This window comes from Petromyzon marinus, unplaced genomic scaffold (genome assembly GCF_048934315.1).
Source record: "Petromyzon marinus isolate PM22_M1 ecotype Great Lakes invasive population unplaced genomic scaffold, UKy_Petmar_22M1.pri1.0 PM_G_Scaffold_11, whole genome shotgun sequence".
NCBI classification, from domain to species: Eukaryota; Metazoa; Chordata; class Hyperoartia; order Petromyzontiformes; family Petromyzontidae; genus Petromyzon; species Petromyzon marinus.
The window spans coordinates 549,418-575,720 of NW_027422662.1; the positions used below are offsets into that span (position 1 = coordinate 549,418).

Here is a 26,303-nt window from a genome sequence, read left to right on the forward strand (position 1 = left end):
CTCACCAACCAACTTACCCACTCACTCACCAACCCACTCACCCACCCACTCACCCACTCACTCACCAACCCACTCAATCACCCACTCACTCACCCACTCAATCACCCACTCACCCATTCACCCACTCACTCACCAACCCATTCACCCACTCACCAACCCACTCACCCACTCACTCACCAACCCACTCACCCACCAACCCACTCACTCACACACACACCCATTCACCCACTCACTCACCAACCCACTCACCCACCAACCCACTCACACACACACGTCTCTCTCACCCACTGGCTCCTCACCACCCTCACCACTCCTCCCTGTGTCTCTGTCTGCGCAGCTTCAGACGAGCCCGCTGGCAGACCGTCTGCGCTGCCACAACGGAGACACGGTGCGACGTCTCCTCGGCGCTGGACGATCCAGGTGGCCGCTAACTCCTCCGTGTGAGATTATCCTTCTCATCCTCGCCATCGCGATCCTCACCCTGGGTAGCGCTTGTGGTCGTGCCCTTGAGGGAAAGTGAGTGGCACGAGATTGTACATATGCCTGTGTCTTTGTGTGTGTCTCTCTCTCTGTGTCTGTGTGTGTGTCTCTCTCTGTGTCTGTGTGTGTGTGTCTCTCTCTGTGTCTCTCTCTCTGTGTCTCTCTTTGTCCGTGCCTGTCTGGTGCTCACTAACAGCACTTGCCCCAACGGTGTTTTTCAGGCTACACGGAGGATCTTTGTCATCTTTGTCTGTGTGTGTCTCTCTGTGTGTTTGTGTCTCTGTGTATGTCTGTGACTTTTTCTGCCTGTGTGTGTGTCTTCGGCTCACAGGGGGAGATCACACAAACTCCACTCACTCGCTGTGTAGGACAGGGGAAGATCACACAAATTCCACTCACACTGTAGGACAGGGGGAGATCACACAAACTCCACTCGCTCTGTAGGACAGGGGGAGATCACACAAACTCCACTCACTCGCTGTGTAGGACAGGGGGAGATCACACAAACTCCACTCACACTGTAGAACAGGGGGAGATCACACAAACTCCACTCACTCACTCTGTAGGACAGGGGGAGATCACACAAACTCCACTCACTCGCTGTGTAGGACAGGGGGAGATCACACAAACTCCACTCACTCTGTAGAACAAGGGGAGATCACAAACTCCATTCACTCACTCTGTAGGACAGGGGGAGATCATACAAACTCAACTCACTCACTCACTCTGTAGGACAGGGGGAGATCACACAAACTCCACTCACTCTGTAGGACAGGGGGAGATCACACAAACTCAACTCACTTGCTGTGTAGGACAGGGGGAGATCACACAAACTCCACTCACACTGTAGAACAGGGGAGATCACACAAACTCCACTCACTCACTCTGTAGAACAGGGGGAGATCACACAAACTCCACTCACTCACTCTGTAGAACAGGGGGAGATCACACAAACTCCACTCACTCACTCACTCTGTAGGACAGGGGGAGATCACACAAACTCCACTCACTCTGTAGAACAGGGAGAGATCACACAAACTCCACACACTCCTTCTGTAGAACAGGGGGAGATCACACAAACTCTACTCACTCTGTAGGACAGGGGGAGATCATACAAACTCCTCTCACTCACTGTAGAACAGGGGGAGATCACACAAACTCCACTCACTCTGTAGGACAGGGGGAGATCACACAAACTCCACTCACTCTGTAGGACAGGGGGAGATCACACACACTCCACTCACTCTGTAGGACAGGGGGAGATCATACAAACTCCACTCACACACTCTGTAGAACAGGGGGAGATCACACAAACTCCACTCACTCACTCTGTAGAACAGGGGGAGATCACACAAACTCCACACACTCTGTAGGACAGGGGGAGATCATACAAACTCCTCTCACTCACTGTAGAACAGGGGGAGATCACACAAACTCCACTCACTCTGTAGGACAGGGGGAGATCACACAAACTCCACTCACTCTGTAGAACAGGGGGAGATCATACAAACTCCACTCACTCTGTAGGACAGGGGGAGATCATACAAACTCCACTCACTCTGTAAAACAGGGGGAGATCACACAAACTCCACACACTCCTTCTGTAGAACAGGGGGAGATCACACAAACTCTACTCACTCTGTAGGACAGGGGGAGATCATACAAACTCCTCTCACTCACTGTAGAACAGGGGGAGATCACACAAACTCCACTCACTCTGTAGGACAGGGGGAGATCACACAAACTCCACTCACTCTGTAGGACAGGGGGAGATCACACACACTCCACTCACTCTGTAGGACAGGGGGAGATCATACAAACTCCACTCACACACTCTGTAGAACAGGGGGAGATCACACAAACTCCACTCACTCACTCTGTAGAACAGGGGGAGATCACACAAACTCTACTCACTCTGTAGGACAGGGGGAGATCATACAAACTCCTCTCACTCACTGTAGAACAGGGGGAGATCACACAAACTCCACTCACTCTGTAGGACAGGGGGAGATCACACAAACTCCACTCACTCTGTAGAACAGGGGGAGATCATACAAACTCCACTCACTCTGTAGGACAGGGGGAGATCATACAAACTCCACTCACACACTCTGTAGAACAGGGGCAGATCATACAAACTCCACTCACTCACTGTAGAACAGGGAGAGATCACACAAACTCCACTCACTCTCTCTGTAGGACAGGGGGAGATCACACAAACTCCACTCACTCTGTAGAACAGGAGGAGATCACACAAACTCCACTCACTCTGTAGGACAGGGGGAGATCACACAAACTCCACTCACTCTGTAGGACAGGGGGAGATCACACAAACTCCACTCACTCACTCTGTAGGACAGGGGGAGATCACACAAACTCCACTCACTCACTCTGTAGGACAGGGGGAGATCACACAAACTCCACTCACTCTGTAAAACAGGGGGAGATCACACAAACTCCACACACTCACTCTGTAGAACAGGGGGAGATCACACAAACTCCACTCACTCTGTAGGACAGGGGGAGATCACACAAACTCCACTCACTCTGTAGGACAGGGGGAGATCACACAAACTCCACTCACTCTGTAGGACAGGGGGAGATCACACAAACTCCACTCACTCTGTAGAACAGGGGGAGATCACACAAACTCCACTCACACACTCTGTAGGACAGGGGGAGATCACACAAACTCCACTCACTCTGTAGGACAGGGGGAGATCACACAAACTCCACTCACTCTGTAGAACAGGGGGAGATCACACAAACTCCACTCACACACTCTGTAGGACAGGGGGAGATCACACAAACTCCACTCACTCTGTAGGACAGGGGGAGATCACACAAACTCCCCACATTCTGTAGAACAGGGGGAGATCACACAAACTCCACACACTCTGTAGGACAGGGGGAGATCACACAAACTCCACTCACACTCACTCTGTAGGACAGGGGGAGATCACACAAACTCCACTCACTCTGTAGAACAGGGGGAGATCACACAAACTCCACTCACTCACTCTGTAGGACAGGGGGAGATCACACAAACTCAACTCACTCTGTAGTACAGGGGGATATCACACAAACTCCACACACTCTGTAGGACAGGGGGAGATCACACAAACTCCACTCACTCACTCTGTAGGACAGGGGGAGATCACACAAACTCCACTCACTCTGTAAAACAGGGGGAGATCACACAAACTCCACACACTCACTCTGTAGAACAGGGGGAGATCACACAAACTCCACTCACTCACTGTAGGACAGGGGGAGATCACACAAACTCCACTCACACACTCTGTAGGACAGGGGGAGATCACACAAACTCCACACACTCTGTAGGACAGGGGGAGATCACACAAACTCCACTCACTCTGTAGTACAGGGGGATATCACACAAACTCCACACACTCTGTAGGACAGGGGGAGATCACACAAACTCCACTCACTCACTCTGTAGGACAGGGGGAGATCACACAAACTCCACTCACTCTGTAAAACAGGGGGAGATCACACAAACTCCACACACTCACTCTGTAGAACAGGGGGAGATCACACAAACTCCACTCACTCACTGTAGGACAGGGGGAGATCACACAAACTCCACTCACACACTCTGTAGGACAGGGGGAGATCACACAAACTCCACTCACTCTGTAGGACAGGGGGAGATCACACAAACTCCACTCACTCTGTAGGACAGGGGGAGATCACACAAACTCCACACACTCTGTAGGACAGGGGGAGATCACATAAACTCCACTTACTCTGTAGAACAGGGGGAGATCACACAAACTCCACTCACACACTCTGTAGGACAGGGGGAGATCACACAAACTCCACTCACTCTGTAGGACAGGGGGAGATCACACAAACTCCACTCACTCTGTAGAACAGGGGGAGATCACACAAACTCCCCTCACACACTCTGTAGAACAGGGGGAGATCACACAAACTCCACTCACTCTGTAGGACAGGGGGAGATCACACAAACTCCACACACTCTGTAGAACAGGGGGGGATCACACAAACTCCACACACTCTGTAGGACAGGGGGAGATCACACAAACTCCACTCACACTCACTCTGTAGAACAGGGGGAGATCACACAAACTCCACTCACTCTGTAGGACAGGGGGAGATCACACAAACTCCACTCACTCTGTAGGACAGGGGGAGATCACACAAACTCCACTCACTCTGTAGGACAGGGGGAGATCACACAAACTCCACTCACTCTGTAGAACAGGGGGAGATCACACAAACTCCACTCACACACTCTGTAGGACAGGGGGAGATCACACAAACTCCACTCACTCTGTAGGACAGGGGGAGATCACACAAACTCCACTCACTCTGTAGAACAGGGGGAGATCACACAAACTCCACTCACACACTCTGTAGGACAGGGGGAGATCACACAAACTCCACTCACTCTGTAGGACAGGGGGAGATCACACAAACTCCACTCACTCTGTAGAACATGGGGAGATCACACAAACTCCACTCACACACTCTGTAGGACAGGGGGAGATCACACAAACTCCACTCACTCTGTAGGACAGGGGGAGATCACACAAACTCCCCACATTCTGTAGAACAGGGGGAGATCACACAAACTCCACACACTCTGTAGGACAGGGGGAGATCACACAAACTCCACTCACACTCACTCTGTAGGACAGGGGGAGATCACACAAACTCCACTCACTCTGTAGAACAGGGGGAGATCACACAAACTCCACTCACTCACTCTGTAGGACAGGGGGAGATCACACAAACTCAACTCACTCTGTAGTACAGGGGGATATCACACAAACTCCACACACTCTGTAGGACAGGGGGAGATCACACAAACTCCACTCACTCACTCTGTAGGACAGGGGGAGATCACACAAACTCCACTCACTCTGTAAAACAGGGGGAGATCACACAAACTCCACACACTCACTCTGTAGAACAGGGGGAGATCACACAAACTCCACTCACTCACTGTAGGACAGGGGGAGATCACACAAACTCCACTCACACACTCTGTAGGACAGGGGGAGATCACACAAACTCCACACACTCTGTAGGACAGGGGGAGATCACACAAACTCCACTCACTCTGTAGTACAGGGGGATATCACACAAACTCCACACACTCTGTAGGACAGGGGGAGATCACACAAACTCCACTCACTCACTCTGTAGGACAGGGGGAGATCACACAAACTCCACTCACTCTGTAAAACAGGGGGAGATCACACAAACTCCACACACTCACTCTGTAGAACAGGGGGAGATCACACAAACTCCACTCACTCACTGTAGGACAGGGGGAGATCACACAAACTCCACTCACACACTCTGTAGGACAGGGGGAGATCACACAAACTCCACTCACTCTGTAGGACAGGGGGAGATCACACAAACTCCACTCACTCTGTAGGACAGGGGGAGATCACACAAACTCCACACACTCTGTAGGACAGGGGGAGATCACATAAACTCCACTTACTCTGTAGAACAGGGGGAGATCACACAAACTCCACTCACACACTCTGTAGGACAGGGGGAGATCACACAAACTCCACTCACTCTGTAGGACAGGGGGAGATCACACAAACTCCACTCACTCTGTAGAACAGGGGGAGATCACACAAACTCCCCTCACACACTCTGTAGAACAGGGGGAGATCACACAAACTCCACTCACTCTGTAGGACAGGGGGAGATCACACAAACTCCACACACTCTGTAGAACAGGGGGGGATCACACAAACTCCACACACTCTGTAGGACAGGGGGAGATCACACAAACTCCACTCACACTCACTCTGTAGAACAGGGGGAGATCACACAAACTCCACTCACTCTGTAGGACAGGGGGAGATCACACAAACTCCACTCACTCTGTAGGACAGGGGGAGATCACACAAACTCCACTCACTCTGTAGGACAGGGGGAGATCACACAAACTCCACTCACTCTGTAGAACAGGGGGAGATCACACAAACTCCACTCACACACTCTGTAGGACAGGGGGAGATCACACAAACTCCACTCACTCTGTAGGACAGGGGGAGATCACACAAACTCCACTCACTCTGTAGAACAGGGGGAGATCACACAAACTCCACTCACACACTCTGTAGGACAGGGGGAGATCACACAAACTCCACTCACTCTGTAGGACAGGGGGAGATCACACAAACTCCCCACATTCTGTAGAACAGGGGGAGATCACACAAACTCCACACACTCTGTAGGACAGGGGGAGATCACACAAACTCCACTCACACTCACTCTGTAGGACAGGGGGAGATCACACAAACTCCACTCACTCTGTAGAACAGGGGGAGATCACACAAACTCCACTCACTCACTCTGTAGGACAGGGGGAGATCACACAAACTCAACTCACTCTGTAGTACAGGGGGATATCACACAAACTCCACACACTCTGTAGGACAGGGGGAGATCACACAAACTCCACTCACTCACTCTGTAGGACAGGGGGAGATCACACAAACTCCACTCACTCTGTAAAACAGGGGGAGATCACACAAACTCCACACACTCACTCTGTAGAACAGGGGGAGATCACACAAACTCCACTCACTCACTGTAGGACAGGGGGAGATCACACAAACTCCACTCACACACTCTGTAGGACAGGGGGAGATCACACAAACTCCACTCACTCTGTAGGACAGGGGGAGATCACACAAACTCCACTCACTCTGTAGGACAGGGGGAGATCACACAAACTCCACACACTCTGTAGGACAGGGGGAGATCACATAAACTCCACTTACTCTGTAGAACAGGGGGAGATCACACAAACTCCACTCACACACTCTGTAGGACAGGGGGAGATCACACAAACTCCACTCACTCTGTAGGACAGGGGGAGATCACACAAACTCCACTCACTCTGTAGAACAGGGGGAGATCACACAAACTCCCCTCACACACTCTGTAGAACAGGGGGAGATCACACAAACTCCACTCACTCTGTAGTACAGGGGGATATCACACAAACTCCACACACTCTGTAGGACAGGGGGAGATCACACAAACTCCACTCACTCACTCTGTAGGACAGGGGGAGATCACACAAACTCCACTCACTCTGTAAAACAGGGGGAGATCACACAAACTCCACACACTCACTCTGTAGAACAGGGGGAGATCACACAAACTCCACTCACTCACTGTAGGACAGGGGGAGATCACACAAACTCCACTCACACACTCTGTAGGACAGGGGGAGATCACACAAACTCCACTCACTCTGTAGGACAGGGGGAGATCACACAAACTCCACTCACTCTGTAGGACAGGGGGAGATCACACAAACTCCACACACTCTGTAGGACAGGGGGAGATCACATAAACTCCACTTACTCTGTAGAACAGGGGGAGATCACACAAACTCCACTCACACACTCTGTAGGACAGGGGGAGATCACACAAACTCCACTCACTCTGTAGGACAGGGGGAGATCACACAAACTCCACTCACTCTGTAGAACAGGGGGAGATCACACAAACTCCCCTCACACACTCTGTAGAACAGGGGGAGATCACACAAACTCCACTCACTCTGTAGGACAGGGGGAGATCACACAAACTCCACACACTCTGTAGAACAGGGGGGGATCACACAAACTCCACACACTCTGTAGGACAGGGGGAGATCACACAAACTCCACTCACACTCACTCTGTAGGACAGGGGGAGATCACACAAACTCCACTCACTCTGTAGAACAGGGGGAGATCACACAAACTCCACTCACTCACTCTGTAGGACAGGGGGAGATCACACAAACTCCACACACTCTGTAGGACAGGGGGAGATCACACAAACATCCCTCGCCATGACCCCCCCTCTCCCGTGTCTCAGCTGTGCTCAGCGCTCCGTCGTTCACCCTGAGGCTCGACAAACTGACGCTGGGGAAGGAGGAGGAGGGCGATGGTGAGGAGGAGGAGGAGGATGAGGAGTGCGGTGTTGTGGGTGACGATGAAGACAACGACGATGACGATGTCCGTGACGGCGGTGATGATGACCGCCGTGACTATAACGTTGAGGTCGATGGCGACGACTTCGACGACGATGACGATGTCCGTGACGACGACGATGACGACCGCCGTGACGGCGGTGATGACAATGGCCGTGACGGCGGTGATGACGATGGCCGTGACGGCGACGATGATGGCCGTGACGGCGGTGATGACACTGGCCGTGACAGCGGTGATGACGATGGCCATGACGACGACGATGATGACCGTGACGGCGGTGATGACGATGGCCGTGACGGCGGTGATGACGATGGCCATGACGACGACGATGATGACCGTGACGGCGGTGATGACGATGGCCGTGACGGCGGTGATGACGATGGCCGTGACGACGGTGATGACGATGGCCGTGACGGCGGTGATGACGATGGCCGTGACGACGACGATGATGGCCGTGACGGCGGTGATGACGATGACCGTGACGGCGGTGATGACGATGGCCATGACGGCGGTGATGATGACCGCCGTGACGACGACGTCGAGGTCGATGGCGACAACCTCGACGACGGTGGTCCTGGGGAGGCTGGGGAGTTGGAGGCGGCGGTTGACGGAGAGCCGGAGGTGTGGAAGCTGTCGTTGTTGGTCTCCGTTGGGCGTGGGTTGAGGACGCTGGTGTCCCACGACGTGGAGTTCCACCATCAGGTTGACATCTCGACTAGAGGCGGTGTTCGACGCACGGTGAGAGGTTGCCGGAGTTGTGACAGGGGTCGGGAGGTTGTGGCGGGAGATGTGTGTGGTTGGGTGGGTGGGTGGTGATGCTGCTACTGATGATGATGATACTACCAATGACACTACTACTGATGATGCTACTACTACTGATGATGATGCTGTTGCTGCTACTACTACTGCTGCTACTACTGATGATGATGATGATGCTTACTGCCAGGAGCGCTTCATCGGATGCCGGTACCAACACCAAATGATGCTTCTGCCGGGACGGGAGGATGAGTACTGCGTCCGCGTGAGAATGGTAGCCGACTTGCCACGGTGGAAGGCAGGGGAGTGGTCTCCACTGTCGTGTGTCTCCGTCCCTCCACCACACAGCACCGTGGGTGAGTGGGTGGCTGAGTGAATGAGTGAGAGGTATTTTTGTGCGTGTGAAGTGGGTCTCTGTGTGAGTAGTCTTGTGGATCCCTATGAGTGGTCTATGGGTCTCTGCGTGAGTAATCTATGGGTCTCTGAGTGAGTAGTCTATGGGTCTCTGCGTGAGTAGTCTATGGGTCTCTGTGTGAGTAGTCTATGGGTCTCTATGAGTAGTCTATGGGTCTCTGTGTGAGTAGTCTATGGGTCTCTATGAGTAGTCTATGGGTCTCTGCGTGAGTAATCTATGGGTCTCTGCGTGAGTAGTCTATGGGTCTCTGCGTGAGTAGTCTATGGGTCTCTGTGTGAGTAGTCTATGGGTCTCTGTGTGAGTAGTCTGTGGGTCTCTATGAGTAGTTTATGGGTCTCTGCGTGAGTAGTCTATGGGTCTCTGCATGAGTAGTCTATGGGTCTCTGTGTGACTAGTCTATGGGTCTCTGTGTGAGTGGTCTATGGGTCTCTATGAGTAGTCTTTGGGTCTCTGCGTGAGAAGTCTATGGGTCTCTGTGTGAGTAGTCTATGGGTCTCTGTGTGAGTAGTCTTTGGGTCTCTGCGTGAGAAGTCTTTGGGTCTCTGTGTGAGTAGTCTATGGGTCTCTGTGTGAGTAGTCTATGGGTCTCTATGCGAGTAGTCTATGGGTCTCTGTGCGAGTAGTCTATGGGTCTCTGTGTGAGTAGTCTATGGGTCTTTGTGTGAGTAGTCTATGGGTCTTTGTGAGTAGTCTATGGGTGTCTGTGTGAGTAGTTTATGGGTCTCTATGAGTAGTCTATGGGTCTCTATGCGTAGTCTATGGGTCTCTATGAGTAGTCTATGGGTCTCTGCGTGGTCTTCCCACCCAGCCCCTCGTGTGGGTGTCGACACGGACGGCCAGGTCACGGCGGTGGTCGGCCAGAAGGTGGCGCTGCTGCGCTGCGTCCTGTGGGGAGCGGCCGTGGTGGTGGTGCAGGCCAACTGGCTGAAGGCCTCCCGTGACGACGTCTGGGCGGGGGCCAATTTGGCCGCGCTCAGCCCGCTGCACGGCACGGCGTACACCAACTCGTCCCTCGCGGGCCGACTGCGGTTCCGCGTTGGGGTGCCTCCCGGCGACGTCTCGCTGGAGCTGCTGGACGTGCAGGCTGGCGACGGGGGCCTCTTCCTCTGCCACGTGGCCACCTTCCCCCACGGCAACTACGAGGGGAGGGTCAGCCTCTCTGTCATCGGTGAGGATTGGCACTGCCCCACGCAGAGACCCATAGACTCATCACGCAGAGACCCATAGACTCATCACACAGAGACCCATAGAGTACTCACACAGACCCATAGACTCATCACACAGAGACCCATAGATTCACACAGAGACCCATAGACTACTCACGCAGAGACCCATAGACTACTCACACAGACACCCATAGACTCATCACACAGACACCCATAGACTACTCACACAGACACCCATAGACTACTCACACAGACACCCATAGACTACTCACACAGACACCCATAGACTACTCACACAGAGACCCATAGACTACTCACACATACACCCATAGACTCACACAGAGACCCATAGACTCATCACACAGACACTCATAGACTATTCTAGATTTAAAGCTTTCGTGACTGCTAGGATCCATACTCTTTGGTTCTATTGGGTAAAGTCACGTAGGTAAAAAATTAAATAACAAACAAAAAACAACCATTGGAAAGATGTTCTAAATCGAACTAAACATTAAACTAATTTCAATGGTACAGTATATTTTTTCAAGTAGTGGTACCCCAAACTTTCGCAGCTCTTATAAATTCCCTTTTCACACCATCAATAGGTAAATTCCCCCTCCCCCCCCCCGCGCCAAACGGCAAGTCCACCGGCAAGTACACCACCTCTTTTCTAAAATCGGCCAATCAAATACTAATTTTTATGCTAATTTCTTTGTCAGGACACCTTGTTTGCTCGCACACAGTTTAAAGGTCCGCGGTCTGAGCGTGGTTGTGTTTCGCTAAATTCTCCTGTTTGATTTGTACTAGGTGCCTCGGTGAATGTATATGCTCTGACTTTAACATAGCTATTTCTGTGACCAGTTACAAGCTAATCACTCAGCTATTTCATTGCTAAATTCTATGCTAATTCCTTTGTCAAGGGGTGCCTCTGCAGATGTGTATACTTTAACTTCGCTATTTCAATAAGCCATTTCAATGCTAAATTCTATGCTAATTCCTTTGTCAAGGCACTTGGCCTTTTTCTTCTCACACAGCTTAAAGGTCGTGATCTGAGCGTGGCTTTTTTTCACTCCAGCGCTGTCCTCCAGATAGTCTCGTCCCTTCACCTGATGAAGGCCGCTTGTGTTGTGGCCGAAACGTCGTGATTTTTGTTATTTTATTTTTTACCTACGTGACTTTACCCAATAGACCCATAGACTACTCACACAGAGACCCATAGACTCACACAGGGACCCATAGACTACTCACACAGAAACCCATAGACTCATCACACAGACACCCATAGACTACTCACACAGACACCCATAGACTTCTCAGACAGAGACCCATAGACTCACACAGAGACCCAAAGCTCATTATCTTCTGCAGATGTAGATGCCACTGGTTCTTCACGTTCTGCAGATGTAGATGCCACTGGTTCTTCACGTTCTGCAGATGTAGATGCCACTGGTTCTTCACGTTCTACAGATGTAGATGCCGCTGGTTCTTCACGCTCTGCAGATGTAGATGCCACTGGTTCTTCACGTTCAGCAGATGTAGATGCTGCTGGTTCTTCACGCTCTGCAGATGTACATGCCACTGATTCTTCACGTTCTGCAGATGTAGATGCCGCTGGTTCTTCACGCTCTGCAGATGTAGATGCCACTGGTTCTTCACGTTCTGCAATGTAGATGCCACTGGTTCTTCACGTTCTGCAGATGTAAATGACACTGGATCTTCACGTTCTGCAGATGTAGATGCCACTGGTTCTTCACGTTCTGCAGATGTAGATGCCACTGGTTCTTCACGTTCTACAGATGTAGATGCCACTGGTTCTTCACGTTCTACAGATGTAGATGGCACTGGTTCTTCAAGTTCTACAGATGTAGATGCCACTGGTTCTTCACGTTCTGCAGATGTAGATGCCACTGGTGCTTCACATTCTATTGATGTAGATGCCACTGGTTCTTCACGTTCTGCAAATGTATATGCCACTGGTTCTTCACGCTCTACAGATGTAGATGCCACTGGTTCTTCACGTTCTACAGATGTAGATGCCACTGGTTCTTCACGTTCTACAGATGTAGATCCCACTGGTTCTTCACGTTCTGCAGATGTAGATGCCACTGGTTCTTTATGTTCTGCAGATGTACATGTCACTGGTTTTTCGTATTCTGTTGATGTTAATGTCACTGGTTCTTCTCGTTTTGCAGATGTAGATGCCACTGGTTCTTCACCTTCTGGAGATGTAGATGCCACTGGTTCTTCACCTTCTGGAGATGTAGATGCCACTGGTTCTTCACGTTCTACAGATGTAGATGCCACTGGTTCTTCACGTTCTACAGATGTAAATGACACTGGATCTTCACGTTCTACCGATGTAGACGCCACCACCGCCGTCTGTTGCACGCCGGTTGAACTCACAACTTTCGGTCCGAACAGGCAACTGGACACACGAACAGGTTTGTTTGCATCTCTGAATGTTGCATGCGTGTGTGTCCATGTACGTGTGTGCGTGCATGCATGTGTGTTAGTGCGTGTCTGTCCGAGTGCGTGTGCATGCATGTCTGTCCGTGTGCGTGTGTGTGTGCGTGTGTGTGTGCGTGGGGAGCGGTAGTGTAGCGGTTAGCGCGCTGCGCTATGAACCTGGCGACTCGGGTTCGATTCTCGCTCACGGCCAACACCAGTGACGATTATCTGAACCGGTCCCGGGCCTCCCCTAGGTCGACTCAGCCTCAAATGAGTACTTGGTGTGGTGTGTAAACATTGCCACTAGGGAGACAAAGGCGGTCGGGCGTGGTGCTGGCCACCCACCCCCTCGTGTACCGTTCCGGCCTTCATAGGTGCTCGCTAACAGCACTTGCCCCTACAGTCTGTTAAGGCTATACGGGGGATCTTTGTGTGTGCGTGTGTGTGTGCGTGTGTGTGTGCGTGTGTGTGTCCATGTGCGTGTGTGTGTGCGTGCGTGTCCGGCAAAACAACCCCCTACCTCCTCGCGGTGCCGGACGGGCAACTCTGTCGTGGACAGTGCTGTGGGGGGAGGTCCAATTGTGATTGGCTCCTCCCCTCATGGCATATGTGTCCACCACAGGGGCTAAACGGGGGCTCTGGACAGGTGCGAGGGGCTGGTAACCCCTCCACCTTCTATTAATTACCACTAAACCGCGAATTAAGTATATAACTAATAAGCTTGTGCCGGAGGCCCCGGGGGGCCAGGCGTCTATGACGTCTCCTGCCCAAACCCCAATTGGCGGAGCCAGGAGATTGAATATCTACCCTCGGGGCTCCTCCAGAAACAACGAAAAACCACTACGGGTAGCCACGTGGAATGTTCGAACGCTCACTGCGGAGGAGAGGCTGCCACTCCTCTGTCGGGAGCTGGACCGGTACCGCCTGGATCTATGTGGCATTCAGGAGGTCCGGTGGACCGGCTCTGGCTCCTGCCACCATGAGGGGTGGACAGTCCTCTACTCGGGGCAGCAGACTGCCAAACAACAGGGTGTGGCTCTTCTTTTGAACAAAAGAATGAAGGGGGCGTGGGAGCGTGGCGGTGAGGTGTGGGAAGCTGTAAGCCCCAGGCTACTTTGGGCTCGCCTTCCCATCAACCGGAGACAAGGAATGGTGGACGTGGTTACTTATGCCCCCACCGAAGATGAACATCCGTGGAGAGATGCAGGCAAAGCCGATGAGTCAGATGCCATCTATGACCTGTCACAGGTGCTGGCTAAAGTGGCCCCTCGGGATAGAGTCATCATGTTGGGTGACTTCAATGCCTGAGTTGGTCATGATACTTCACCTGGTCTGGAGTGATTGGAGGGCATGGGCCAGATCAGCTCAATAACAACGGTAGGAGGCTGCTAGATTTTTGTGCAGCCCATGGGCTTGTAATTACCAACACGTTGTTCCGGCATCGGCGCATCCACACAACATCATGGATGCATGCCGGGTCCAAGCAAGAACATCTGCTGGACTACATAGTGACGGACCAGCGGATGCGATCCCATGTCCTTGACACCAGGACCGACCGTGAAGCTGACCTGCCCTCTGCCCATCGACTAGTCATATGTAAGATGCGCCTGCCATTCTTCCACTCTGGTGGTGGGTGTACACCCAGGACTCCATTCCAACCTAAAGTGGCCTGGTCTCACTTATCTGATGAAAGTTGCAAGCGAGAATTTCATCATCGCTGGCGGCTGGGATTGGCATCGTCCCCGACTCCTCCTGATGTCGAGGGTAAATGGGCGAGGTTTAGGACTGTGACTCATGCAGCTGCAATGGCTGCTTTGGGTACGCGGTCCAGACCTCCCCAGAGACCCTGGCTGACAGAGGAGGTTTTCAGGATGGTCGAGAAAAAGCGACAGGTCCACTGTCATCGGCTACAGAATCCCACGTCAGAGAATGAGGAGGCTTACCGCAGCCTTCGCTCGGAGGTTCGGAGAGCCGTGAGGCGCTGCAAGGATGGGTGGTGGTCGCGGGTTGCTGAGGAGATGAGTCTGCCTCAGTGGCCCGTGATCACAAATCTCTATTTAACTCCATCAAAAAAGTAATCTGCAGCGCCACACCTATTACCATCATTAGGAGAAAAAACGGTGACCCAATCTCCGACCCCCAGGAACAGGTTTGCAGATTTGCTGAGCATTTCTGTGAGGTCCTGGGGGAGGGAAAATCCCTCAGCCAGGAAAACATCGTGGCACAAAGCGAGGATGACCCTGCTGAGGCTGCGGTGCCTCAAATATTGGAAGAAGTCACCCCCTGTGAGTGGCTGCCTGAGGTGCCATCTGTTGAGGAAGTACTGAAGGCGATCCGGAGTCTGAGACTAGGAAAGGCAGCGGGCAGAGATGATCTCCTAAGCGAAATGCTGAGGGAGGGCGGCGTTTGTGCACAGACTGCCCTATATGACATCATAACAACTGTCTGGACCACTGGACGGGTTCCGCAGGATTGGAAGGATGCCCTGGTGGTCCCCCTTTTTAAGACTGTAACAACAACAGACTGTAACAACTACAGGGGCATCTCACTCCTCAGTGTGCCGGGAAAGGTCCTGGCAAGGATTATTCAACATCGCCTTGCCAGGCACGCTGAGGAGAGGCTTGCGGAGCCCCAATGCGGTTTCAAGAAAGGGCGGTCCTGCACAGATGCTATATTTTCTGTCCGTCTGCTACAGCAGAGGTGTAGGGAATTCCAACAAGACCTACATCTCTGCTTTATTGACCTGGTCAAGGCCTATGATACCATCAGTAGGCCTGGGCTCTGGGTTGTTTTTTGTGCTTTTGGAGTACCTGAATCTCTGCTCATGATCATTAAGGACCTTCATGATGGTGAGCGGGCCCGGGTAAAACTACGTGGCCGGGAGTCAGAGTCATTCCCTGTACACCTTCGGGTGCGACAGGGATGTCCTCTGGCTCCCACATTATTTAACATCTATTTTAACCACGTAGTTCGTGAAGCCTTCAATAGCTGTACCGGGGGAATCTCCATATGGTACAGATATGATGGGAGGCTGGTCGATGCCCGGGTGCGGTCAAGGGATGGCTCCCTATTGCTCAACCACGTTATGTATGCTGATGATTTGGTAATAGCTGCTCATTCAGAAGAGGAGTTGGAGACGCTGCTGCTGAGACTGGAGCGTGCCACTAAGAGGTGGGGCCTTACCATCAGCCCCACCAAAACTAAGCACCTGCCTGGGTATTTTGTACCATCGGACACTCCACCCCCACAACTCCAAATCGGTGATGGGGCAGTGATGGGGCAGTTGTGGAGAGAGTGGAGAGTTTCCCATACCTGGGCAGTGTGCTTATGACTGGCTCCAGTTTAACAGCAGAGGTCTCCGAATCAGTCGAGCGGCAATATCTTTTCATCGGTTGCGTAACGCTGTGTGGAAGCTACCTGGTCTGTCGCTCCGCACTAAGCTTCAGGTCTTCTCGGCCACGGTCATTCCCTCCCTTCCCTACACTTGCGAAACGTGGACCCCCCTAATGGAACATCTTCGCCGGTTAGAAACATTTAGGCTGGCCTGCCTACAATCCATCCTGGGTTTAACCAGGCTGGATTGTGTGAGGAGCTCACAAATCCTTGAAAGATCTGGACAAAGTCCCATCGGTGAGCTCCTCCGGCAGGCAAGGCTGTGTTGGCTGGGCCATGTAGCCCGCATGGCCGGATCGAGGGGGCTAAACGGGCGCGGCACGGGCTAGAGAAGAGATGGAGTGATGTGGTACAGGAGGACGTGGAGCTGAGTGGACTTGCCGATGACTGGTACCAGCGGTGTCAAGATCGGCCTCTGTGGAGGAGGCTCGTGAAGGACGCTACTAAGCAGTTGGAGGCAGTCGCCCTCCAACAACAACGGAGGGCGGAGGAGCGACGCTCACAACAACGAGCGGAGCGCCGGGTGGCTAAAGCACAGAAGGTTGCCACAGTAGGGGGCACAGGTGGTGCATCAGCCAGTCATCTCAGTCAGTCGACCCGTGGCACCTGGGTCTGCCCCGTGACCTCCTGCCAGCGGGCGTTCGACACTTCACGTGGCCTCAGGGTGCACATAGCCTGGCACAAGCGTCGTGGTGATGTCACCGCCACTTAGTGGCGAATGGCGGTTGTTGTTGGTACGTGTCCGTGTGTGTGTCCCTGTTCTGGCCACCCATCCCCTCGTTTGTCACAATCACGGCCTTCACAGCTGCTGATACTCGCTAACGGCACCCGCCCCGACAGTCCGCCGGGGCCTTCACGGGGGAATTTTGTCTTCGTCCGTCCCTTTGTCTCGCTCCCTCGACCCGCAACGCCCGGGTGCGAGCGGCACGAGCCTCAAAGCGCACCTAGCCTGGCGCGTGTGGTCATCGCGGCGGTTGTCGTCGTCGTGCTACAGCGGCACGCTGACGCCACGCGGGGGATTGTTGTTGTGCCACGCAGAGAAGGCGGCGGCGGCGGGCCGGGCCAGCTGGGCCGCTCCGGCCGCGATCCTCGCCGTTTCCCTCGCCCTGGTGGCCACGCTGCTGCTGCTGCTGCTGCTCTACCGCCGCCGACGCCGCCGGCAGCAGCAGCATTGGCAGGAGCCCTGGGGCCCCACGTGAGTCGCTCGCTTCTCTCGGACGTGGGGCGGACGTCGGCGGTGCCCGCGGGGTCATCTTTGTGACGACCTGCCGCTGTGCCCCCCCCCACCACCCCCCCCACTACCCCCTCACTACCCACATGCGTGCAGGGAGGATTCCCACACTCTCCCCAAGGCACCGCGGAGAAACGCGGAGGGCGACCGTGGCTATGTGAGTGGCACACCGCCAGGACACAGAGGGGTGTATAGTGTAGAGTATAGTGTAGTGTGTAGTGTAGTGTGTAGTGTATAGTGTAGTGTGTAGTGTAGTGTATAGTTTAGTGTGTAGTGTAGTGTATAGTGTAGTGTATAGTGTAGTGTATAGTAGTGTAGTGTGTAGTGTAGTGTATAGTTTAGTGTGTAGTGTAGTGTATAGTGTAGTGTATAGTGTAGTCTATACTAGTGTAGTGTATAGTGTAGTGTATATATAGAGACACACTTAGACTCGACCTAAAGCTTTTGTGACTGCAGGAATTCATTTTCTTTGGGTCTTTCGGTAAAGTTGTGCCCACTTCGTTTATGACCCTTGGGCTACACCCAACTTTAAAACTTTAAAACAGCCTGCTGCCTGCTCAGCAGCTTTCTTACCCCTCGTTTCTCCTCCTGATGACGATTGCCAAAATAATACCCACAGACTCACCACACAGAGACCCACAGACTCACCACACAGAGACCCATAGACTCACCACACAGAGACCCATAGACTCACCACACAGAGACCCATAGACTCACCACACAGAGACCCATAGACTCACCACACAGAGATGCATAGACTCACAACACAGAGACCCATAGATTCACCACACAGACACCCACAGACTCACCACACAGACACCCACAGACTCACCACACAGAGACCCACAGACTCACCACACAGACCCACAGACTCACCACACAGACACCCACAGACTCACCACACAGACACCCACAGACTCACCACACAGAGACCCACAGACTCACCACACAGAGACCCATAGACTCACCACACAGAGACCCACAGACTCACCACACAGAGACCCACAGACTCACAACACAGAGACCCACAGACTCACCACACAGAGACCCACAGACTCGCCACACAGAGACCCACAGACTCACCACACAGAGACCCATAGACTCACCACACAGAGACCCACAGACTCACCACACAGAGACCCACAGACTCACCACACACTGTGCGTGTTGTGGGGATGCTCCGTGTGTAGTTGCTAACGCTAGAGAGTGGCAACACGGCGGATATGGAGCTGCACGAGTTGCCACCGCAGCCTCAGCACCAAGACAGCGGAGCTGGCAGCTACGACTACACGGTGAGGAGGGGTGGGTGGCGAGCGAGCGGTGAGCGAGCGGTGAGCGAGCGGCGAGTGAGTGTCCGCCCACATCACCGATGCTCCTGCTTAGGCTGAGTGAGCGATCTGCTTCTGGCCACCCCAGTGGGTGGGTGGGGGGTGGGGTCGGTCACCGTCTCTCTAATTTATTCCGACCCGCGCAGGTTTTCACAGACGAAGATGACGACGAGGAGTGGAAGGAAGATTTTTGAGAAGCGGCTCGGGGTGGGGCGGGGGGGTGGGGGAGCGAGAGTGCTCCACCTTGCCGTGCTCTACCTTGCCGTGCTGCACCTTGCCGTGCTCCACCTTGCCGTGCCCCACCTTGCCGTGGTTGCCGGCGGCAACGCCGGGGATTGTCGCTTCGCGAGCGGGTGAACCCCCCCCCCCCCCCCCGAAAGAACCAAGAAGAATTGTTGTTGTTGTTGTTTGATCCCAACTGAGCGATGTTTTTCAGCATTGGGGGATATTTGCCTCGTGCCGGTTACAATCGGTGCCCCGAGTTTGGCTTTTAACTTTTTTTTTTTGGGTGGGGTGGGGGTGGGAATTTGTTTTACGAAAGAGCTCTCCGTAAACCGGACGCAGTGTTTTTGTTATTTTATTTTAGTCTTCGCGACGGTCTCTCACCTCCCAGCGCTTTCCCCCGGCGTTGGTGTGCCGCTGGACGGGAGGCGACTGGGCGTCGTGCCAGGGAGCCAGGGAGAGGGGGGTGGGGGGTGGGGGGAGAATTTAAATTCTCCCTCGCGTGGCCGGGGGTCAACGAGCGGCGACATTGGCACGGTCCGTCACGACGTCCGGCACCGAGGGAGTTCCGCGTGTTTATATTATATTGTTTTGTCGGGGCGACAGGCGGCGTCACGATGGCGCGTACAACGCCGTGAGCCTTCGTGCGCCACGTCAGCGTCTCAGTTTTTTTATTTCTCCCCGAGCCCGGCCAGTTTCATCGGCCACTCCCGCGATGCCGCGGCACTTTCGTAGTTTGACGCTGTTGGTTTTCGGCGAGCCGATATCGTCCGGGTTAGATCGCTGTCGCCTGACGAAGCTGGTTGTTGTGATTGCTGGCGAAATGTCACGGTATCCAGAGTGCAAATGTTGTTGCTTGGCTCGCTAACCCACCAGTGTGATGTGCTAGTGTACTACACTACACTATACACTACACTATACACTACTCTATACACTACACTATACATTACACTATACACTACACTATATGCTACACTATACACTACACTATACACTACTATACATTACACTATACACTACACTATACATTACACTATACGCTACACTATACACTACACTATATACTACACTATACACTACACTATACACTACTATACACTACACTATACACTACACTATACACTACACTATACACTACACTATACTATACACTATGCACTACACTATACGCTACACTATACACTACACTATACACTACACTATACACTACTATACACTACACTATACACTACACTATACACTACACTATACTATACACTACACTATACACTACACTATACACTACACTATACACTACACTGTACACTACACTGTATACTACACTATATACTACACTATACATTACACTATATACTACACTATACACTACACTATACACTACACTATATACTACACTATACACTAAACTATACACTACACTATACACTACACTATACACTATATACTACACTATACACTACACTATACACTACACTATACACTACACCATATACTACACTATATACTACACTATACATTACACTATACACTACACTATACACTACACTATACACTGCACTATATACTACACTATACACTACACTATACACTACACTATATACTACACTATACACTACACTATACACTACACTATACACTACACTATACACTACGCTATACGCTACACTACACACTACCCTATATATACTACACTATACACTATACTATACACTACACTATACATTACACTATACACTACACTATACACTACACTATACTATAAACTACACTATACACTACACTATACACTATCCTATACACTTCACTATACACTATAATATACACTACACTATACACTACACACTACACTCCACTACACACTATATATACTATATACACTACACACTATATATACTACACTATTTTGTTGCTTGGCTCGCTAACCCACCAGTGTGCTGTACTAGTGTACTACACTACACTATACACTACACTATACACTACACTATACACTACACTAGACTATATACTACACTATACACTACACTATACACTACACTATGCACTACACTATACACTACACTATATACTACACTATATACTACACTATACACTACACTATACACTACACTATACACTACTATACACTACACTTTACACTACACTACTATACACTACACTATACACTACACTACTATACACTACACTATACACTACACTATACACTATACTATACACTATACACTACATTATACACTACACACTACACTATACACTACACTACACACTATATATACTACGCTCTGTTGTTGCTTGGCTCGCTAACCCACCAGTGTGCTGTACTAGTGTACTACACTACACTATACACTACACCATACACTACACTATACACTACCCTATATATAGTACACTATACTATACACTACACTATACACTACACTATACACTACACTACTCTATACACTACACACTATATATACTACACTACACACTATACACTACACACTATATATACTACACTGCACTATATACTACACTATACACTACACTATACTACTATACACTACACTATACACTACACTATATACTACATTATACACTATGACACACTACATTAGTAGGATCCGTCAATAATTGTTCACATTGTTTTGTGATGTTCTTCTGCCCGTTCACCCAGAGTCTTACCGTTTATTCATATTCTCTGGTTCTTTCAGTAAAATCACGTAGATAGAACAAATAAAGTGAATAAAAAATACCACGATGTTTAGATCGCAACACAGAGAGCCATCGACTCACACGGAGAGCCACAGAATCACAGAGACATAGACTCACACGGAGAGCCATAGACTCACACAGAGAGCCACAGAATCACAGAGCCATAGACTCACGCAGAGAGCTACAGACTCACACAGAGCTACAGACTCACACAGAGAGCCACAGAATCACAGAGCCATAGACTCACACAGAGAGCCACAGAATCACACAGAGAGCCACAGAATCACAGAGCCATAGACTCACGCAGAGAGCTACAGACTCACACAGAGCTACAGACTCACACAGAGAGCCACAGAATCACAGAGCCATAGACTCACACAGAGAGCCACAGACTCACACAGAGAGCCACATAATCACAGAGCCATAGACTCATACAGAGAGCCACAGACTCACACAGAGAGCCACATAATCACAGAGCCATAGACTCATACAGAGAGCCACAGACTCACACAGAGAGCCACAGAATCACAGAGCCATAGACTCACACAGAGAACTACAGACTCACACAGAGAGCCACAGAATCACAGAGACATAGACTCACACAGAGAGCCATAGACTCACACGGAGAGCCACAGACTCACACAGAGCCACACAATGACAAAGCCATGGACTCACACAGAGTCACACAATGACAGAGCCATAGACTCACACAGAGAGATACAGACTCACACAGAGAGCCACAATCACAGAGACAAACTCACACGGAGAGCCACATAATGACAGAGCCACACAACGACAGAGTCATAGACTCACACGGAGAGCCATCGACTCACACAGAATCACAGAGCCATAGACTCACACAGAGAGCTACAGACTCACACAGAGCCATAGACTCACACGGAGAGCCATAGACTCACACGGAGAGCCATTGACTCACACAGACAGCCACAGATTCACAGAGCCATAGACTCACACAGAGACCCATAGACTCACACAGAGACCCATAGACTCGCACGCAGCCAAAACAAACTACAAAACAATTCACGGCCAAACACATCCGAAGAGAGGCGCCCGACAGACACCCGAATTTGATTCCCGCTCACGGATGCGCCCTACCCAACACCATCAAAGACGTAACCGGTCAAACTGGGGGGGGGGGGGGAGACAAAGGCGGCCGGGCGTGGTTGCTGGCCCACACCCCCGTCTCGTGTGACGTCTTTAAATGCAAAAGCGCTGAAGCTGGCGCGTGTCTTGACAATGGCGCCCTCTAGTGGCTGCTCACGCGTGGAGATGGCGCTTGGTTGATAAATTAGAGACAACGATCCCCCGCGCCCCCCCCCCACCGGAGGGGAGGCGGTGGGCGGGTCTCGTGATGGGGGGAGGGGCAGTCACGTGCCTACGGGTGGGGGTGGGCGGGTCTCGTGATGGGGGGAGGGGCAGTCACGTGCTTATGGGTGGGCGGGTCTCGTGATGGGGAGGAGGGGCAGTCACTTGCCTACTTGTGTGGGGGTGGGGAGTTTGGTGATGTGGTGTGACGAGAAGGGAGTGATTTGAGGTGCGGAGTTTAGGCGAGAGAGAGGAGGTGTGGCGAGAGAGAGGCGTGAGGGGGCTGAAATCCGGCAAGTGGAGGGAGCCACATTGCATTCATGGCTTTTATTTTGGTGATTTCGAAAACGTTTTTTTTTGTTTTGGCCATGTTTTTGTTTATTGTAGTACGGAGTTAGACTGATGGCCTTAATCTTAGTTGTCTTGTGGTTGTTGTTGTTATTTGACTTGCATTCCACTGGGATTTTTGCACACAGCGTTGGTGTACGGTGCTATTTCAGGAATATTTTGCTGTTTTTCCCTGGATTTTCTGTTTGCACAGTCACACAAAGTCACTTCAAGATGTTTTCTTGTTCATGTTTGTTTTGTTTGTTGCGATTGCACCCGATTCAAGAGCCGAATGGCTCACAGGGCTATACCAACATAAATGAACTATGAACTAACTATGAACTATGCTTCGCCGTTCTTACCCTCACCGCGATCACGGCGGCAGCAAGCAGCGGCAAGCAGGGGCGGCACCGCTCCCCCATCGCCATGAGCCTCCTCCACTCAAGCCGCCGGCCGCGCCCGCACAGCCTCGTCCAGGCCCCGGCGTGGCTGGCGCCGCGCGCCACGCTGCAGTGCGATCCCCGCTGGTCCAGGACGCTCCGCGGCTCCGAGCTGATGGAGGCGCCGCGGTTCGCGTGCGGCACCGACGGCTTCTACGCGGCGCGGCGGGGCGAGGGCCGTGGCGGCCGGGGCGCCGGGGCGGGCGGCGTCGTGGACGAGTGCCGCTTCCGTTCCCGCTCGCCGACGCGACCGGAGCGGTACTGCGCTCCGCCTCGCGGCACAGGGGGGGGGGCCTCGAGGCACGGGGGGGGGGGCCTCGAGGCACGGGGGGGCCTCGAGGCACGGGGGGGGGGCTCAAGGCACGGGGGGGCCTCAAGGCACGGGGGGGGCCTCAAGGCACAGGGGGGCCTCGAGGCACAGGGGGGCCTCAAGGCACGGGAGGGGCCTCGAGGCACAGGGGGGCCTCAAGGCACGGGGGGGCCTCAAGGCACGGGGGGGCCTCGAGGCACGGGGGGGGCCTCGAGGCACGGGGGGGCCTCAAGGCACGGGGCGGCCTCAAGGCACGGGGGGGCCTCGAGGCACGGGGGGGGCCTCGAGGCACGGGGGGGTCTCAAGGCACGGGGCGGCCTCAAGGCACGGGGGGGGGCTCGAGGCACGGGGGGGGCCTCAAGGCACGGGGGGGCCTCGAGGCACGGGGGGGCCTCGAGGCACGGGGGGGCCTCGAGGCACGGGGGGGCCTCGAGGCACGGGGGGGGCCTCGAGGCACGGGGGGGCCTCGAGGCACGGGGGGGCCTCAAGGCATGGGGCGGCCTCAAGGCACGGGGGGGCCTCAAGGCACGGGGGGGGCCTTACTGACGAGCGCGCCGTGAAGAAAAAACAAAATAATTAAAAAAATCCTTCTAGAAAAGTAGAGAAGGGGGGGTGGGGGGTTACGTAAAACAAAGCATTAAGAAATCCCCAAAAAAATCGAGTGCAACTGGGTTAAATGTTAATTAACCAAGTCACCAGGAATGTGTCCGATCTCACGCGATCTCGGAAGCTCAGCACGGTTGAGTCTGGATCGTGCGTCGATCGGTGACCACCATACAAACCGGCTTAGTGCAGGCTGCTGTTATGCTTCATGGTGGGCAGCTCTATCATCTTAATGCTCCTGCTCTCACCATAATCCTCACAACTCACATGGTGGAAAGCCCTCATCCAGTGGTGAATTAATAAAGTGATGTACAAATATAAGACAATGGTCTGATTTGCTCCCCAAAAAGGTAAGATTAAATCCCCATTAGCCTAATAAACTTAAAAAGCAATGTTTAAACAACCAAACTCGTAATTTGTTTTATTGATGGGGAATATTGCTGGGGAGATGCTTTATCGCTAGCCATGCTATCTTAATGTTTACAGCTGTAATCCTCTTGTTACGTGTGCATTGCATCAATAAATTGAGAAATATTCAGATAATTAGCGCTGTAAATGCCTCGGAGGCCAATTTCATTTTCCAAATATAATTTCAGGTAAGAATAGGAGGAATAAGAAGTGTGTTTAGTATAGAACATGCAGTGCAGTCGCCATCCATGTTAATGTAAGCCACAGGATGGCAGCAGCATGTATACACTTGATTGAAACCTTCCACTTTTATAACGAAAGCTGTTTTATAAGCAGACTTGAAGATAATGTTATAGTAAATGTGCGTATAATATGTTTTTAACATCTCTTTTTTAACATTTTTTTTTATTATACAACTAATTCCTAAATGTTACATGTATAATAAAAGGAATTTACTCGCAACACAAGACGATCGCTTGTGTTGCGATGGAAACGTGATATTGTTCTTATTTTCATTATTTTTTCTATCTACGTGGCTTTACCGAAAGACCCAAAGAATATAGAAATTACATTTTGTATGACTTACCCAACCAAGATGGTTCTTGTATCATATGCTAGATGTACTGTAATTGAACATTTGTCTTGGTTTTTGTTTCTGACCGTGCAGATATGCCTGACCGGGTGCCCTCAGGATGCCATGATTAAGATTAATAGAATCTGTCACGAGCATAATTTCAAGTTCTT

The 26,303-nt window shown here is 51.9% G+C and overlaps 1 protein-coding gene across 1 annotated transcript; it reads left to right on the forward strand.

Annotated features, from left to right (window-relative positions):
* The first annotated feature begins 432 nt into the window (after positions 1–432).
* Positions 433–19,913, forward strand: LOC142908899 (uncharacterized). Its single transcript, XM_076059553.1, has 9 exons — positions 433–516; positions 8,380–9,233; positions 9,442–9,607; positions 10,475–10,834; positions 13,025–13,273; positions 17,712–17,868; positions 18,001–18,061; positions 19,095–19,196; positions 19,379–19,913. Exons 3-9 carry the CDS (start codon positions 9,475–9,477, stop codon positions 19,424–19,426), a joined length of 1,110 nt encoding a protein of 369 aa, XP_075915668.1. The 5' UTR covers positions 433–516; positions 8,380–9,233; positions 9,442–9,474; the 3' UTR covers positions 19,427–19,913.
* Positions 19,914–26,303: the final 6,390 nt, after the last annotated feature.

Coding starts and splice junctions, on each gene's coding strand:
- LOC142908899 (XM_076059553.1), top strand. CDS start 9,475: ATGATGCTTCTGCCGGGACGGGAGGATGAGTACTGCGTCCGCGTGAGA. Junction 10,835..13,024: donor GGTCAGCCTCTCTGTCATCG/GTGAGGATTGGC, acceptor CTCGTTTTGCAG/ATGTAGATGCCACTGGTTCT. Junction 13,274..17,711: donor GCAACTGGACACACGAACAG/GTTTGTTTGCAT, acceptor TGTGCCACGCAG/AGAAGGCGGCGGCGGCGGGC.